At 40.0% G+C, this 19,458-nt stretch overlaps 1 protein-coding gene across 5 annotated transcripts in view; it reads right to left on the reverse strand.

Annotated features, from left to right (window-relative positions):
- The window catches only part of ZNF14 (zinc finger protein 14), a 299,800-nt gene that overhangs the window by 32,963 nt on the left and 247,379 nt on the right, over window positions 1–19,458 (reverse strand). For 2 of the 5 annotated variants that reach the window (XM_067032593.1, XM_059062790.2), the window contains exon 1: window positions 11,499–11,646. The exons of the other annotated variants lie outside the window; for them this stretch is intronic. Coding sequence is in view for 1 of the 2 variants with exons in the window: in XM_059062790.2 (XP_058918773.1) it covers window positions 11,499–11,537 (39 nt within the window). In the remaining variant the exon portion in view is untranslated. Of the gene's footprint in view, window positions 1–11,498; window positions 11,647–19,458 lie in introns of those variants that run through there. 5 annotated transcript variants of the gene reach the window in all.

Raw genomic sequence — 19,458 nt, forward strand, 5'->3', positions numbered from 1 at the left:
AACACAGTGGAGAAAAGACAGCCTCTTCAATAAGTGGTGCTGTGAAAACTGGACAGCTACTTGTAGAAGTATGAAATTAGAACACTCCCTAACACCATACACAAAAATAAACTCAAAATGGGTTAAAGACCTAAATGTAAGGCCAGACACTATCAAACTCTTAGAGGAAAACATAGGCAGAACACTCTATGACATCAATCACAGCAAGATCCTTTCTGACCCACCTCCTAGAGAAATGGAATTAAAAACAAAATTAAACAAATGGGACCTAACGAAACTTAAAAACCTTTGCACAACAAAGGAAACCATAAACAAGACGAAAACACAACCCTCAGAATGGGAGAAAATATTTCCAAACAAAGTAACAGAGAAAGGATTTATTTCCAAAATATACAAGCAGCTCATGCAGCTCAATATCAATAAAACAAACAACCCAATCCAAAAATGGGCAGAAGAACTAAATAGACATTTCTCCAAAGAAGATATACAGATTCCTAACAAACACATGAAAGGATGCTGAACATCACTAATCGTTAGACAAATACACATCAAAAGTATAATGAGGTATCACCTCACACCATTCAGAATAGCCATTATCAAAAAAATCTACAAACAATAAATGCCAAAGAGGGTGTGGAGAAAAGGGAACCCTCTTGCACTGTTGGTGGGAATGTAAATTGATACAGCCACTGTGGAGAACAGTATGGGAGATCCTTAAAAAACTAAAAAAAGAGCTACCATATGACCCAGCAATCCCACTACTGGGCATACACCCTGAGAAAACCATAATTCAAAAAGAGTCATGTACCACAATGTTTATTGCAGCTCTATTTACAATAGCCAGGACATGGAAGCAACCTAAGTGTCCATCGACAGATGAATGGAAAAAGAAGATGTGGCACATATGTACAATGGAATATTACTCAGCCATAAAAAGAAATGAAATTGAGCTATTTGTCATGAAGTGGATGAACCTAGAGTTTGTCATACAGAGTGAAGTAAGTCAGAAAGAGAAAAACAAATACCATATGGTAACACACATGTATGGAATCTAAAAATATAAAAGGTTCTGATGAACCTAGGGGCAGGACAGGAATAAAAAAGCAGACGTAGAGAATGGACTTGAGGACACGGGGAGGGGGCAGTGTAAGCTGGGATGAAGTGAGAGAGTGGCACTGACATATACACTACGAAATGTAAAACAGATAGCTAGTGGGAAGCAACCACATAGCACAGGGAGATCAGCTCCATGCTTTGTGTCCACCTAGAGGGATGGGATAGGGAGGGTGGGAGGGAGATGCAAGAGGGAGGGGATATGGGAATATATGTATACATATAGCTGATTCACTTTGTTATACAGCAGAAACATAACATTGTAAAGCCATTATACTCCAATAAAGATGTTAAATAAATAAAAGATAAACTGAAAAACCTTTAGCTAGACTCATGAAGACAAAAAAGAGAAGATCCAAATAAATAAAATCAGGAATGAGAAATGTTACAACAGGTACCACAGAAATACAAAGGATCAGAAGAGACTTCTATGAACAATTACATGCCCCCCAAATTGGACAACCTATAAGAAATTCCTAGAAACATACAACCTTCCAAGACTGAATCATGAAGAAATAGAAAATCTGAACAGACCAATTACTAGTAAGGTGATTCAATCAGTAATCTACAACCTCCCATCAAAGAAAAGTCTAGGGCCAGCTGGCTTCACTGATGAATTCTAACAAACATTTAGAGAAAACTAATATCAATCCTTTGCAAACTCTTCCAAAAAACAGGACAGAACACTTCGAAACTCATTTTACAAGGCCAACATTCTGCTCATACCAAAACCAGACAAAGACTCCACAAGAAAATTACAGTCCAGGAAGAACGTAGATATAAAAATCCTGAAGAAACTATTATTATACAAAGTTCAACAACAAATTAAAGGGATCACACACCATGTTCATGTGGGATTTATTCCAAGGATGCAAGGATGGTTCAACAGCTGTATATCAATCAATGTGATACACCACATTAACAAAATGAATAATAATCACACGGTCATCTCGATGCAAAAAAAAAAAACATTTGACAAAATCCAACATCCATTTATGATAAAAATTCTCAATAAAGTGAGTATAGAGGGAATGTACCTCAACATAATAAAGACCATATATTACAAGCCCACAGTTAACATCATACTCATCAGTGAAAAGCTGAAAGTATTCCCTCTAAGAGCAGGAACAAGGCAAGGAAGCCCACTCTTGCCACTTTTATTCAACGTAATATTGGAAGTCCTAGCCACAGCAATAAGAGAGAGAGAGAGAATCTAAATTGGAAAGGAAGAAGTAATATTTTCACTCTTTGCAGATAACCTAACACTATGCATAGAAAATCCTAGCCACAATCACCAAAAAACTACTAGGGCTCATTAATGAATTTGGTACAGCTGCAGGATACAAAATTAATATACAGAAAAGCTAAAAGCTTTTCTTCTAAGATCAGGAACAAGACAAAGATGCCCACTACATAGTATTGGATGATAAGCTACAACAATTAGGCAAGAAAAAGAAACAAAAGGCATCCAAATTGGAAAGAAAGAAGTAAAACCGTCACTATTTGCAGATGACATGACATTATATATAGAAAGCTCTAACGACTCCATCATATCTGTTTGAACCAATAAAGAAATGCAGTAAAGCTGCAGGATACAATATTAATATACAAAAATCTATCTCTATACACTGACAATGAATTATCAAGAGAAATTAAGAAAACAATACTAATTAGGAGTTTGGTATTAACAGTCGCACACTACTATATATAAAATAGATATAAATAAGGACCTATTATTTAGCACAAGGAGCTATATTCAATATCTTGTAATAACCTATGATGGAAAATAATCTGAAAGAGAATTATATATAACTGAATCACTTTTACTGTATACCTGAAATTAACACATTGTAAATCAAGTATACTTCAATTTAAAATAAAACAAATTAGTAATTAGCAAATCAGATCATATTCTAATTAGATCAAACTCTTGAAAACCAGGAATTTCAGTCTGAGAGAAAAGAGATACACATTTACTAGACAGACTAAAATCCTGTAGTCCTGTGGAAACATCAGTCTAAACTTAAATTTTATCTTTTGTAAAAAAACAAAAAATTCTCTACTTCAGTGACAAAAAAAATCCTATTTACAACTGCATTAAAAAGAATAAAATACCTGAAAATACATTTAACCAAGGACGTGAAAGATTTGTATACTGCAATTTATAAGGTGTTGATGAAAGAAACTAAAGATACAAATAAATGGAAAGATATTTTGCCCTCATGGATTGGAAAATACTAAAACTTGTATAGAACCACAAAGACCCTGAATAGCCAAAGTAATCTTGAGAAAGAACAATTCTGGTAGCATAATGCTTCCTGATTCCAAACTATATTACAAAGCTAAAAACAAAACAGTATGGTATTGGCATAAAACAGACATATATAGATCAGTGGAACAGAATAAAGAGTCTAAGGAAAAACCCCATGCTTATATGGTCAATTAATTTTTGGCAAAGGAACCCAGAATATACAATGAGGAAAGCACAGTTTCTTCAATAAATGGTTTGGGAAAACTGGACAGCTACATGCAAAGGAATGAATCTGGACCATTATCTTACACCATACACAAAAATCAACTCAAAATGAATTAACTAAATTGGAAGATTGGGATAGACATTCATACACTAATATATAATAAATAGAGGACTTCCATGGTGGTGCAGTGGTTAAGAATCTGCCTGCCAATGCAGGGGACACAGGTACCATCCCTGGTCCGGGAAGATGCCACATGCCATGGAGCAACTAAGCCCATGTGCCACAACTACTGAGCCTGCACTCTAGAGCCCACGAGCCACAACTACTGAAGCCTGCACGCCTAGAGCCCATGTTCCACAACGAGAAGCCACCACAATGAGAAGCCTGTGCTCCACAACGAAGAGTAGCCCCCGCTCATCACAACTAGAGAAAGCCCGCATGCAGCAATGAAGACCCAACACAGCCAAAAATAAATAAATAAATTTATTCCAAAAAAGATAGTAAGGACCTACTGTATGTATAGCACAGGGAACTCTACTCAATACTCTGAAATGATGTATATGGGAAAAGATTCTAAAAAAGAGTGGATATGTGTATAACTCATTTACTTTGCTGTACACCTGAAACTAACACATTGTAAATAACTATACTCCAATAAAAAAATTTTTTTAAATGGCATAAGACTTGACATAAGCCTCGATACTGTAACAATCCTAGAAGAAAACACAGGCAGTAACCTCTTTGACATCAGTCTTGGAGATGATTTTTTTGGTTTTGACACCAAAAACAAAAGCAAGAAAAGCAAAAGTGAACAAGTGGGACTACATCAAACTAAAAAGCTTCTGCACAGTAATGGAAACCATCAACGAAATGAAAGGCAAACTGCTGAGTGGAAGAAAATACTTGCAATCATATCTGATAAGGAATTACTATCCAAAATATATAAAGAACTCATACAACTCAACAGCACAAAAACAACCTGATTTTTAAAAATGAACAGAGGATCTGAATTGATACTTATCCAAAGACATACAGATGGCCAGTAGGTACATGAAATGTGCTCAACATTACTACCACAATGAGATATCACCTCACACCTGTTAGAATGACTATTATCAAAAAGACAAAAACAAGTGTTGGTGAGGAAGTGCAGAGAAGGCAACTCTTGCACATTGTTGGTGGGAATGTAAATTGATGAAGCCACTATGGAAACCAGCATGAAGGTTCCTCAAAAAATTAAAAAATCCAAACTTTTTGGCCAACCCAATATTTGCACCCCCATGTTCTCTGCAACACTATTTACGATAGCCAAAACATGGAAACAACCTAAGTGCCCAACGATGGATGAATGGATTTTTAAAATGTGTACGTACACACACACACGTACACACACACACACACACATAATGGAATATTAGTCAGTCATTAAAAAAGGAAATCTTGCCATTTGTGACATGGATGGATCTTAAGGGTATTATGCCAAGTGAAATGAGTCAGAGAGAAAAATACCATATGATCTCACCTATATATGGAATCTGAAACAAAGGAAGAAAACCCTGAGAATTCCCTGGCAGTCCAGTGATTGGGACATGGTACTTTCACGGCCGTGGGCCTGGGTTCAATCCCTGTTCAGGGAACTAAGATCCTGCAAGCCATGCAGCAAAACAAAGAAACAAAAAACCCCCAAAACCCAAGTTCACAGATATGGAGAATAGATTGGTGGCTGCCAGAGGTGGGACATGAAGGTGTGTGTCTTGAGGGGTGGGCGAAATAGGTGAAGGCAGATCAAAAGTTACAAACTTTCAGTTATAAAATAAGTCAGGGGATATAATGTGCAGCATTGTGACTATAATTAATAATACTTTATGGCATATTGGAAAGTTGCTGAGAGGAAATTTCAAAAATTTTCATCACAAGAGAAAAAACTCTAACTATGTGTGATGATATTAGTCTAGTTAACCAGACTTACTGTGGTAATGCTTCACAATGTATACAAATACCAAATCGTATGTTGTACTTTTTTTTTTTTTTTTTTTTTGCGGTACGCAGGCCTCTCACTGTTGTGGCCTTTCCCGTTGCAGAGCACAGGCTCTGGACGCGCATTTTCAGCAGCCATGGCTCACAGGACATTCAGCAGCCATGGCTCACAGGCCCAGCTGCTCCGTGGCATGTGGGATCTTCCTGGATCAGGGCACGAACCCGTGTCCCCTGCATCGGCAGGTGGACTCTCAACCACTGCGCCACCAGGGAAGCCCCGTATGTTGTACATTTTAAAGTAATATATCAATTATATCTCAATAAAAATAAGTAAAATGACCAAAAAAAAGAAATAATTAGGGAAGACATAAAAATTGCAGGAATACAGACTATCAACAAAACCAAAAGCTGGTGTGCTTTGAAATAACCAGTAAAATTGATAAAGGTCTAGTCAAGCTAACTGAGAAAAAAGGGTAGACAGAAGTTAGTAATATCAGTAATGAAAGGAGTGTAAGTAAAACAGAAAAGCATTTGATAGAATCCACTTATGATACACACACTAGGAATAGAGGGGAGTTCAGGCTCTTGAGATAGAACATCTTCACGAAACTTGTAGGCACCATCACAATAGTGAGAAACAAGATGCTTTTCTTTTGTAAGGTAAGAAACTAGGTAAGGAAGTCTCCTCTCACCACTCCTATTCAACGCTGTACTGGAAGACCTAGCTAATGAAATAAGGCAAGAAAAGGAAATAAAATGTATACAGATTGGGAAGAAGGAAATAAAACCGTCTTTATTGTGTATGACATGATTTTCTATGTAAAATATCTGAAAGAAATCATAACACCAGAGATCACTCCAGGAATTAATGAGAGTATAGAAAGACTGAGAATACAGAAGTCAACTGCTTTCTTATAGACCCAGAAAAATATAGCCAACTGATCTCTGATAAAGGACTAAAAGGCAATTCAATGGAAAAAAGAAAATCTTTTCAACAAACAGTGCTGGAAATAGTGGATATCCACATGCAAAAAACAAATAAGTAAATCTAGACACAGACCTTACACAAAACTTAAAATAGACCATAGCTGTAAATGTAAAATGCAGAAGTAAAAAACTTCTAGAACATAGGAGAAAATGAAGGTGATCTTGTGTTAATTGATGAATTTTAAGATACAACACCAAAAGCAAGATCCAAGAATGAAAACAATAAGCTTCACTTCATTAAAATCCCCTGTGCTACAAAAGACAATAGTAAGAGAATTTAAAGACAGTCACAGATTGGGAAAAAAAATCTTTGCAGAACACTTATCTGACAAAGGACTGGTATCCAACATGTCTAAAGAACTCTTAAAATGCAACAGTAACATGACAAGCAATCCACTTAAAAAATGGGCAAAATTCGGGACACTGCCCTAGTAGTCCAGTGGTTAAGACTCCATGCTTCCAATGCAGGGGGTGTGGGTTTGATCCCTGATTGGGGAACTAAGATCCCGCATGCTGTGTGGCACAGCCAAAAAAAAAAAGGGCAAAATTGAAAATAAAGCAAGAATCCTTGGGGGAAAAAAATAAAGTCCCAAACATGGGGGAAAAAATGGGCAAAATATTTGTACACACATCAATAAAGAAGATATACAGATGTTAAATAAGCATATGAAAAGAAGCTCAACATCAAATGTCATTAGGAAACTGCAAATAAAACAAATAGATACCACTAAACGCTTATTACAACGGGTAAAATACAAAACACTCAGAATACCAAATATTGATGAAGATGTAAAGCTACAGGAATCCTTAGTCATTGCTGATGGGAATGGAAAATGGTATGCCTACTTTGGAAGACAGGCGGTTTTTTCACAAAACTAAACATACCCTTATCATAGGATCTAGCTCCTAGATTATACTCCTTGTATGTTTATATTTACCCAAATGAGTTGAAAACTTGTCTTCAAACAGAAATATGCAAATTAGTGCTTACAGGTGTTTTATGCATAATTGCCAAGGCTTAGAGTTAAGCAAGATATCCTTCAATAGTAGAATGAATAAACAACCAGTGGTATATCCATATGATGAAATATTGTTCAGTGATAAAAAGAAAGGAGCTATCAAGCTATCAACAGACAAGGAGGAAACTACTGTGTACTGGTTTGTTATAATTTCAAATTTATGGCTTAAGTGAAATTGTTTTGATCTACTTGTTTACGGCTCAAGTAAAGATGTTTTGGTCCAAGAGTGAATTTGTTTACTTTGGGAGGCCATGTCAGGATGACGCCATCAAAATTGTTCTTACCATTATGAACATGTGGAGGAATGATAATCATGTGACAGACATTTAAACTTTAAACACCAAGAATTTGTGAGGACTTAATTTGAGTGTTCAGTCTGGGTAAGGCTACTCTTTGCTAATCTAAAAAGCTCTCAGATCATGAGACACTTGCTCCTGCTGTGGCCAGGTTACTCTTGGATAGCAGTCGTGTTAAACCAAGCAGCAGTCTCAGAAAGAGAAGGGACATAATTGTTTCTGCCGTGGCCAGCCTACTCCTCATAGGCAGTGGTGCAAGCCATGAAATAGTCCCTGGACTAAGCAGCCTACCTTGCCTGCCAACACTAGTGCCTTTGCCCAGCAGGGAGGGATCTAAGTGGGCATCTGATACCCAGCTTTTAGTTGGAAGGACTGATGCTATCAATAACCAATTCATATAAAGGTGCAACTCAACTAAATTTGGACTTCATTTCTTTCATCTTCCCTTTGGCTGGAACAACAGTGTAATTAAACTATCGTTGGTTTGGGGTATGTTATGTCTTTACTGGCTTATTAAGAGACATTATCCTATTTGCAATTGGCTTGTGAAATATTATAAATTATAATTCCCACAGTTGAACCTGTGTTAAATAAATTACTGGCAAAGACAATCTCAGTCTCTGAGCATAATTAGCCTGAACGAAACAGGAAACTTAGAAGTATATCGCTAAGTGAAAGAAGACACTCTGACAAGGCTACATACTGTATGATTCCTACTGTATAGGACATTCTGGAAGAGATAAAACTATGAGCCAGTGAAAAGATCTTTGCTTGGGAAGGATTTGGGGGTTTGAGAGAGCGATGAATGGACAGGTGAAGCACAGGGTATCCTTAGCAAAGTTAAACTATTCTATATGATATAGAAATGATGGACACATGTCATTATACATTTGCCAAAATCCCTTCATTGTATAACACAAAGAGTCAAGGCTAATATAAACAGTGGACTTTATAGCATCGATATTGATCCATCAATTGTAACAAATATACCATAATAATATGAGATGTAAAAAAATAGTACAAACTGTGTGGATGCAAAGGGGTCAAGTGGAAACACTGTACTTTCTGATCAATTTTTCTGTAAGCCTAAAATGTTCTAAAAAACCAGAAATCTGTTTCATACCTTACAATTTTTTAAATCCTTTACAAGCATTATTTAAAATTAAGAGAAATTTATATACACCATACTTTCCTATCTAGTAGTGTTTTTAATTAACTTTTGCTACTTTAAATTTATTTTTAAGTTAATTTTAATTTTTCTACATAGGAAATCATTCCAAATTTAATTCTTTAAACACTATTGGGTATAAAACTGCAATCTGTAGAAAGTGAAAAACTTCAAATGTCTTTCTAACTAAAAGGACAAACGACATCATAGTTTGTCCCTCCACTATATTTCACACTCAGGATATGGTCAGGAATGCGTAGCATATTATAATGCATTAGGGGTTTGCATCTAATCCATGAAGAAACCTACTAGGATTTTCAAAGATTTTCCTAAGTTTGACTAGTTTTTCTCATATCAATTAAAACAGAAATTCAATAGTTTTGTTCACTCATCAGTACAAATAGAAATTCACTTGCCTTAAGAATTGTACAGTCTTTTAAATATCAAAGTTCTCTAGGGACAAGCACATACAAAAACTGATCTAAAAATGAAAAATGTGCCTGAGAACCTAAACATACCCATCTCACAGCTTAAGATTCTGTTGCCTAAAAGGAGCAGAAATTCTGTTTGGTTCCAGGATTTTCTTGCCTTACACACATATTTTTCAATCAACTTATATTTTCCAAAGCCTAAGAAATCAAAAATCGTATACACTCACCAAGGAAATAAAATTGCAAACTGCTAAGGGAAACTAGAGTTAAAGGACTGAAATATCCAATAGATAAAGGCATCTAAAGAAAAGAAACACAAATATTCAAATCAGCTCAGGTAAGAAGCCTGCTTGCCCCCGGTTAAGAACGAAAACCCACATTCAGAAAGTTAAACACATTCCCAAGCTTGGGGTCTAGATACCCAGGTTGAGATACAACCCCTAAGCTGGGTCAGTCCCTGGTGAAGAAGGGTAGGGACACCTGAGCAGTCACTGGAGAGAACTCTCCTCATATTCTCACAAGTGAGGAAACTCTCAGGCAGATTCAGTTTAAGATCTGACTTAAACTCCCAAATTTTGTCCAGGAGACAAAACTCCTGACCACAGATTTTGTGAATACACAAAATACACTCAGAGTGCACCTATATCATGGATGCAGAACTCAAAACATAAAACATGTAGGCCAAAAAATACCCCCCCACTGCCAGCTCCAGATGGGAACTTTAGTTTGGAGTCATTGGCCTCAGGCCTCTGCTCCAGTCACAATACTTTGGATCACCAATGATAATTTAAATTACATAAACCCAGTGTTTCAATAATCCAGAAAAATCACTCAACCCAGTGTTTATGTGTAAAGGAAGAGAGAAGACTGTAAGGCAATTTTATTTGTTCAACAGGAAAATCCCAAAACATCTATTCCTGTCGGAAAATGAAGATGTCAATGAATTAATTCCAAAAAAAGAAACTCATTTGTAAACAATCGTATTGGAACACTTCTAGATTTTGCAAGTCTAAGTCCTGATATGCCACTGGAAATCACCCAAAAGACCTCAGAATATTACTACATCCACTCAGGGTGGGGGAAGAAAAAGGAAACAAAAATTTTAATACACAGAATGTAATAATGAAATATTTTTCTGAAATTCACCTTTCTTGCCTCTTTGGAAAAACTTTATATACTGTCTCCCCAGGTCTACTGAATAAATAAAATTCACACTTATTGAAAAACTGAGTCTCAAATAAGTGAATAAATCTTTTCAAAGAGAGAAACTCGGGAACGGAGGCAGTGCTGAAAAAAGATCACCCAGGAAAGTTTCTCAAGAGGACCCTCCACCCAAAGGTCTTCCCATAGGATGTCCGTGACCAAGAAAGATTTTGAGAGAAGAGGCACAAACATTCCATATAACATATTCCAGGTGGTGGTTCTCTGCTTTCCTCTCAAGTAAAATAGCCGTAACAATAAATCTTTAAAAAGAGCCATCCATGGCTCCATTGATAAATGACTAAACAATTAAAATACTGCATCCGTTTGAAACGCACCACGGAGAAAAACAGTTAATAGTGATACTATGAACTGCAGAGGGGAAGACGGCATTTGGAAATGCGGGGAAACATCTGTAAATTCAGGGATTTATTGCCAGCCCTAGAAGAGCTAGGCTGGGGGGACAGTGTCGTGGATTTGAGATCCTGCTCCTCAAACATTTTAAAAAGTGAGAGTAAAATGATTCCCCTGGAGAGAAAGGGGGAACCGGACACCCCCAGACCACAGCTGCTCCCACACGTGTACCCCGGAGACGGAGTCACGATTGTCCCGAGTCCCTCCCTATGGCCACTGCGCCGTGTGGAGGAGACTCGGGTTCGCAGGGACAGGACAGGACACCTGGGGGTCCCGGCTGTCAACCCAGCCCCTAGGCTGTGTGGCGCGCCACCGGCTGACTCGGGTCCACAGACTCTGGAGTTAACCGCGCGGGAGGCCCGGTTCCACTCAGTCCCACCACCCCCCTCTCCCAACACCCGACACCGCACACCCACCATTTTTCGGTTTCTGGAGTTTCCGGTTGTCCACCCCATGACCGCCGCGGCAAGTGCCGGTCACAGCGACACAGAATGCGGCATAGCCAACCTGGAGCCTTTAACGGCAGCAGGAGCTGATGCCGCTACTGCCAGAACAAGCGGCACTGAGCATGCAGTCCACGCCTCCGGCGTCATCGGAGCAGCGCCGCCACGTAAAATAATTGGCGACTCCCCTGATTGGACAGTTCACAGGGCCCCGCCCCCCTGTGCCTGAGTGACAGGAGGTCGCAGGTCGCGTCTCAGAGCTGACCTCGTCCTGGCAGTGGGTGGGAAATGTTCTCTCCAAGGACCCATCGTCGAACCATAAGGCCACTGAGGCCTGGCACAGAACTGTGACCCTTCACAAACATGGACACTTTTGTGTCCTTACTATTCGGTAATAATGAGGCTGTTCCAGGAATTCCCTGGCCGTCCAGTGGTTAGGGCTCCGTGCTTCCACTGCAGGGGGCACGGGTTGGATCCCTGGTCTGGCAACCAAGGTCCCACAAGCCCCGCAGAGCAGCTCCCCCCGCTCCCCCCACCAAAATAAAAGACTCTATTCCACTTTCATCTTTCCCTTTAGGAGAATTCTGTCCCCCCTCCCCACCCCCACTCATTTGGTACTTTAAAAAGTCCCGTGGCCTCAGGGACACTTGGCTCTGGTGGGAGGATGAACGCCACAGTCCTAGACCAGCCCTGAAGCCTCAGACACTAGCATGTGTGAAACACAGGCAGAGAAACCACCGGAAAACCTTTTCAATGGAATTCCATTAATACTCGTTTGTCGAAAGGTCAAAGGAGGTAAAACTGAAAGAACACTGCTGAGTGAAAAATAATATTTAGATGGTAAGGGTATGTAGATAAACAAAAAAATCGGGACAGTGGTCACGAATGGGGCAGAATGGAGATAAATCAGGCATGGGAACATCAGGACACTCTCACCACTGCCCACAGGCCATTCAAGAATCTTCACGATGATTCCAAGGATGTGTATATTATTACTACATCTTACCACAAAACATTTTGTACATTTTTTCCCTGAATATATTTTATGATAAAAATTTTAAGAAGAAATTCAGTTTGGAATATAACAATTTGTAAATGTTTTTTGCCCTGTAAGGTGGCAATCTGAGTTTTCATTCATGGTTTTGGCAGCAAAAATTTGTAATATCGACTGAAAAAAACGCACAATATAAAAGTTGAGAATTATGTTTTATTTGGCAGACTTCCTGAGGACTCAAGCCTGGGAGGCGGTCTCTCAGGTAGCTCTGAGGGGCTCCAAAGAGGTAAGGGAGAAGCCAGGATATATAGGAGCTTTGTGATAAAAACCAGGTAGTAGAGCATCAAAAGATTATTGTTAAAGAAAACCAGATATCTCAAGTTAATGAATTAGTGCTTTTCTGCATGTGGGAAGATGCAAGAGTCTGGGCTCACTGAAAACATTCCTTTGATATGAACCTTAACTATCTAGGGCCAGTATCCTTTTTTCCACCCTGAATCCCCTCAGGGTGCACAGTTGGGGATGGCTTGATGGCTGATGACTTGAAGGCTGCAACATCCTTTGTTTATTGATAATGGCAGGCAGCATTTTTCATCCACAGTAACAAGCCATGTATCTACTGCGTTGGTCAAAAAGTTCGTTCCACCTTATGGAAAAACCCAAATGAACATTTTGGCCAACCCAATATTTAGAAAAAATGGATTACATAAATTCATCACCATTTGTACCTTTTAAAAATAAAGGGTGGCATGCATTGATATGTAAAAATATGGATTATTTATCAATAGAACAATTAAGCAGTGTATTGATAAAGATACTGAGAACTAAAATATTGCCTGCCATATTAGGAAGCAAAGGATGTCACAGTCATCAGTGATTGCAGCGCCAAAACGGTGAGCCCAGAGGAAACTCAGGATGTGAATACAGAGGATACTGGCCCCAGATAACCGAGGTGCATATCAAAGGAATGATTTCAGTGAGCCCAGACTCTTGCATCTTCCCATACATAGAAAAGTGCTAAATTCCTTAACTTGAGATACAGTAAGTCCCTGCAAACGACCCTTCAAGTTGCAAACTTTCAAAGATGCAAATGAGCGTTTCATCAACGTTAGGCATGAGTGAAACTGCAGCTTGCCCTCCATCTCCTATTGCTGACGATCCTTCAGCTCTACCATCTTTCACCTCCTCTCTCTCTCCTCCAGTCAGTCACCCTTCTTGCCTGTTCACTCGATGCCAGCCCCTGTATGCCAGCTGTTGTACTGTACTACTGTACTTTTCAACGGACTGTACTGTAAGATTTAAGATGTGTTCTTTATTCTTTTTTAATGTATTATTTGTGTGAAAAGTATTATAAACCTCTTACAGTACAGTACTATATAGCCGATGGTGTTAGTTGGATACCTAGACTAACTTTGTTGGACTTACAAACAAATTGGACTGATGAACGTGCTCTCAGAACCAGAACTCAGAACTCATTCTTATGTAGCGGACTTACTGTACGTAGTTTTCTTTTATTAACAGTAATCTTTTGTTCCTACTACCTGCCCTTTGTTGCAAAACTCCTATATATCCTAGCTCCCCCCTCGCCTCCTCAGAGCAGTTTTCTCAGGATTATTTGAAATGCTGCCCCCGGACGTGAAGTCCTCAGTATGTCCACTGAAGAAAACACAACTCTCAACTTTCAGGTTGTGAACATTTGTTTTCAGTTGACAATACCTTACCCCTTCTATAACTGTTATGGTAACCTACTGTGTTAGGGGGTGGTCCCTACCCTAGGTTTGATTGACAACACATTACTGCCAGGAACACATGAAAGAGTTTATTACTTCCATAATGGAAGTGTCTGGGGAGGGCAGGGAAGGCCTTTTAAGTAGGTGGGAAGTGCCTTGACAGAACAAGGAAAGGACCCTGGCCTGAGTTTTCTTCGTTTGTTTTTTTTAAAATTTTTATTGGAGTATAGTTGATTTACAATGTTGTGTTAGTTTTTGCAGTACAGCAGAGTGAAACAATTATACGTAAACATACATCCACTCTTTTTTAGATTCTTTTCCCATATAGGTCATTACAGAGGACTGAGTAGGGTTCCCTGTGCTATACAGTAGGTCCCTATTAGTTACCTACTTATTTATTTTAATTAAAAAAAATTTTTTGGCCGCACCATGCAGCACATGGGATCTTAGTTCCCAGACCAGGGATTGAACCTGTGCCTCCTGCATTGGAAGTGGAGAGTCTTAACGCCTGGACCACCAGGGAAGTCCCTCTATTTTATATATGTTAGTGTGTATATGTCAATCCCAATCTCCCAATTTAACCTTCCCCACCCCCCTTTCCCCCCAGTAAACATGTTTGTTTTTCACATCGGTGACTCTATTTCTGTTTTGTAAATAAGTTCATTTGTGCCATTTTTTTAGATTCCAAATATAAGCAATATGGTATTTGTCTTTCTCTGTCTGACTTACTTCACTCAGTATGAGAATATCTAGGTCCATCCATGTTGCTGCAAATTTTGGCCTGAGGGTTTGTTTGTTTGTTTGTTTGTTTGAATTGAGATTAGGATGTGGGCTAGTGTGAGATTTCGCACATAAAGGCAGGGGCTACCAAGGATTTAATCTCTTACCAGCACCAAAGAAGTAAGCACCCAGGGCTTCTTGTCATCTTGTACAGACGTGGGGCACCAGGAGAAGGAAGGATGAGGCTTTAAAAGTTGTCAGCAGTCAAACATAGAAAAATGGAGTCAGACTTCTAGATTCTCATCTGGCATGTAAAGAGCTTAGAAGGTGACATTCCTATAATCCTCACCAGAAAAAAGCAAACAAACTTAAAATTAACGACTCGGATCTATCAAACCATTAATCACAGAGCCGACTGCTGTCTGCAAAATTGGAGAGACAGTAAAATAGCAATTCTGAAATATGCCCACAATATTCTGCTATTAATAATGCCTGTCCTCAAAAGATTCTGTTTTACCAGTGCCCAGCTGACATGGTGGGAGGGTGAAGTAGGAGATAGATGGGCCCCTGGGCCAGACAGCTGGTGTTTGTCAACTGCAGCAAAACTGAAGTTTTGTCCTCAGCCAGACAAGAATGAGGCCCGTTTCCCTTCCTCCACTGATACAGAGGGAATGAACTAGCTAGCAGTGGGGAATTTGTTGCAGCAAAAATAGAAATGAAGTTTTTCCTCTCCTGAGAACAAGGAAAGTAAAGGGAACAGTGATCAGGCTAGAGAAGAAACAAACAGGCCTGAAAGAGTTCATCACTCTTGGCTATATTTTAACTGTTACTAATCTGTAGTGTCTGTAACTAGATTAGTCCTTCATAAAGCTAACCTATCACTACCTGACACTATGTGAATTACATCCTGCACCTATCACCCCCTAACTCTGTGTGATGTAAATTACATCCTGCACCTGATGTTTAAGCTCCCTGTACTCCCTTGTTACAAGTCACCCCCTGTCGCTTTTTGCATTTCAGAAAGGTCACAGGCCAATAAAACAGAGACAAACAGGCCCAGTTACCCTGCGGGGCTGCCTGACTCCAGCTGTGACTGTTTTGAAATAATGCAAGAAGAAGAAAAATGCAAGACCTTCATGACTTCAATCTTTATCATACACCCCGAACTTCGAGCCCCACCTATAAGATCTCCTCTGATTCCTCGGAAAGTGAGGGCAAAGTTCCTGAGGCGCTAGCCTGCTGTGTTTTCCCCTTTGCCTGGCAAAGAATTAAAAGCTATCTTTCTTTTCCTCCAAAAACTGTCTCCATATTTCTGTTCAGCATCAGTGCACAGAGAGCCAAGGTTTTTTTGGCAAAAGGGGAAATTGCTAACTTGAGTCCCCTCTAGCCTTTCTGACTGACCTAAGTTGAGGGAGAGGGGGACCTCAGAAAGACTTGTGAGGTTGAGAGTTTTGTTCTGTTTAAACCCCAAAAGCAAACACGTGGTGTGTTTTCCGAAACCACTTCACCAGCTCTCCAATTCCAACTGGGTGTCTTACAACTCAATTTTACCACTAACCAAAGTTAACATCAAATTCCACAGTTGGGGCTTCCCTGGTGGCGCAGTGGTTGAGAGTCTGCCTGCCGGTGCAGGGGACGCGGGTTCGTGCCCTGGTCCGGGAGGATCCCGCGTGCCGCGGAGCGGCTGGGCCCGTGAGCTATGGCCGCTGGGCCTGCGCGTCCGGAGCCTGTGCTCCGCAGCGGGAGAGGCCGCAGCGGTGAGAGGCCCGCGTACCACAAAAAAAAAAAAAAAAAAAAAAAATTCCACAGTTGAAGGGCCCAGTCCTGTTGTTGGGGGAACCTCTGACCATAACTGCCCACCCTGGCCAGACACGACAGTAACCACTTACAATAAGTTATCTTACAACAGGAGGTTCTGGTAAGGAATGCAGAACTAACGGCTACCACCAGCCGTAAGAATTCGGGAAAGGTCAAAAGGAGAGAAGAGACGCCAGTCCGTATATCTTACCAACCTCCCAGAAACCTCACTGGAATCCATCTTGGCTGAGCGATGGTCGTGCCACCAGGAAGGACCCTGAGTCAGAATGATCGGCCAGAGACAACCCAGAAACGAACCCCATTACTATAAAACGTCAGCCTTTGAGCCATGCGGAAGAGCAGTCCTTCTGGGTTCCCTTACCCTGCTGCTCTCCACCTGGGTGCCCCTTCCCAGTGAACTCTCTCGCTCTGTCAGCATGTGGGTCTCCTTGGACAATTCACTTCTGAGCGTTAGACAAGAGCCCATTCTCAGGCCCAGGAAGGGGTCCCCCTTCCTGCAACACCGCAAGACTGCCCCCATGTCAGATGCCAGCTGCAAATGCAAGGCCCAGGCCACACACATTTCTGGATGGCTGACTACAAATGTGGAAGTTCCCTATAACCCTTCATGTTTGTTAATTTGATAGAATGACTATTAGAACTAAGAAAAATGTGTTACTTATTATTATCAGTTTATTTTAAAAGATACAAGTCAGGAACAGCCAAGTGGAAAGGGTGCACAGGGCAAAGTGGGGGAACAGGGGTGGGGAGGTTCCATGCCCTCTCCTGGCATGACAGCCTCCCAGCACGGTAATGTGTTCACCAACTCAGATCTCTCTGAATCCCGAAGTTTATGGGGTTTGATGGAGTTTTCAACACTGGAGGCTTGAGGGTGGGCTGGGCTGAAAGCTCTAAGCCTCTAATCATAGCTTGTTCTTCCCGGTAACCATCCCCATCATGAAATCATCTATGGGTCTGGAAACAGTTGCCTCATTAGAACATAAGATGCTACTATCACCCTTATCACATGGGAAATTCCAAGGGCTTTAGGAGGTCTTTGCCAAGAACCATGGACAAAGACCAAATATCTTTCTTATACCACAGAAGGGTCACGGTCCATGGTCACATACTGAGACCCAATCATGGGACTATAAAACATTTCCTTTCCACCCTCAACGTACCACCACATCAAGAAGACACCTAATAACTGTATAAAACACTGACAGAACTGTATGTTTCAGAACTTATTTACATGTTTCTATAGTACTCCTAAAGTGACATGGGAGACAAAAGCAAGGACACCTGAAGATATTTTAGCCTCTGACAGCCACAGCAAATAATAAACAAGTCCAAACCCTAGTCAGATAAACCTAAAATCTCATACTACAGGTCTAAAACCCTCAGTTCCTTTTCACAGTATGTCAGGTCTGGTATTCAACAAAAAATTAAAAGGCACAATAAAAGACTTAAAAAACACATCTCCTAAAAAAATAACAAAAAAGTGGGGGGGAGAGGAAAAAAAAAAACCCAACACATCTCTGGGATTAGGACAAGCAAAAGAACCTGATTCAGATGTAGCAGATATGCTGGAATTATCAGACCAGTAATTTAAAGCAACCATGATTCATATGCTAAGTGCTCTAATGGAAATAATAGATGACCTGCAAGAGCGGATAGGTAACATGTGCAGAGCTGGAAACTCTAAAAAAGAACCAAAGGGAAATCAAAAAAAAAAAAAAAAGAACAGAACAAAAATAAAGAATTCCTTTTTGGGGGGGACCTTATTGTTACAGTGGAAATATGTGAGAAAAAATGATCAGCAACCTTGAGGAGATGTCACTAGAACCTTCCGAACTGAAATGCAAAGATAAGAAAAGGGTAAAAAGAACAGAAATCCAAGAGCTCTGGGACAATTTTAAAAGGTGTAACATATACAACAAGGGAATACATGAAGGAGAAGAAATAAACAGGATACGTAAAATAATAATGAGTGAGATTTTCCCCCAAATTAACAATGGATACCAAAATACAGATCTAGGCAGCTCAGAGGTCACCAAGCAGGATAAAAACCCTAAAAATGCACACTTAGAAATATATACTCAAACTCAAGAAAAATCAAAAACAAAAAAAAAATCTTGAAAGAAGTCAGGGAAAAAAATCTTAGCTACCGAGAAACAAGGATAAGAAGTAAATTGGACTTTTCTTTTCAGAAACCATGCAAGCAAGAAGAGAGTTTTGTGAAACACAGTGTTGAAAGAGAAACCACCCACCTAGAATTTTGTGTCAAGCAAAATTATCTTTCAAGTGAGGAAGAAATAAAGACTTGCAAAAAAATTGAGGGAATTTGTCACCAATACCCCTGCTTTGCAAGAAATGTTACAAGAAATTCATCAGGGGGCTTCCCTGGTGGCGCAGTAGTTGAGAGTCCGCCTGCCGATGCAGGGAACATGGGTTTGTGCCCGGGCCTGGGAGGATCCCACATGCCGCGGAGCGGCTGGGCCCATGCGTGCAGAGCCTGTGCTCCGCAATGGGAGAGGCCACAGCAGTGAGAGGCCGGCGTACCACACACAAAAAAGGAAATTCATCAGGAAGAAGGTAAATGATAAATGTTAAGTGTTAGAGAAGGAACAAATGAAGGTAATAATTAAATCGTTTGTTTTTGTTATCCTTAATTAATCTGACAATAACATTT

Source organism: Kogia breviceps, chromosome 4 (assembly GCF_026419965.1).
Source record: "Kogia breviceps isolate mKogBre1 chromosome 4, mKogBre1 haplotype 1, whole genome shotgun sequence".
Classification (NCBI taxonomy): domain Eukaryota; kingdom Metazoa; phylum Chordata; class Mammalia; order Artiodactyla; family Physeteridae; genus Kogia; species Kogia breviceps.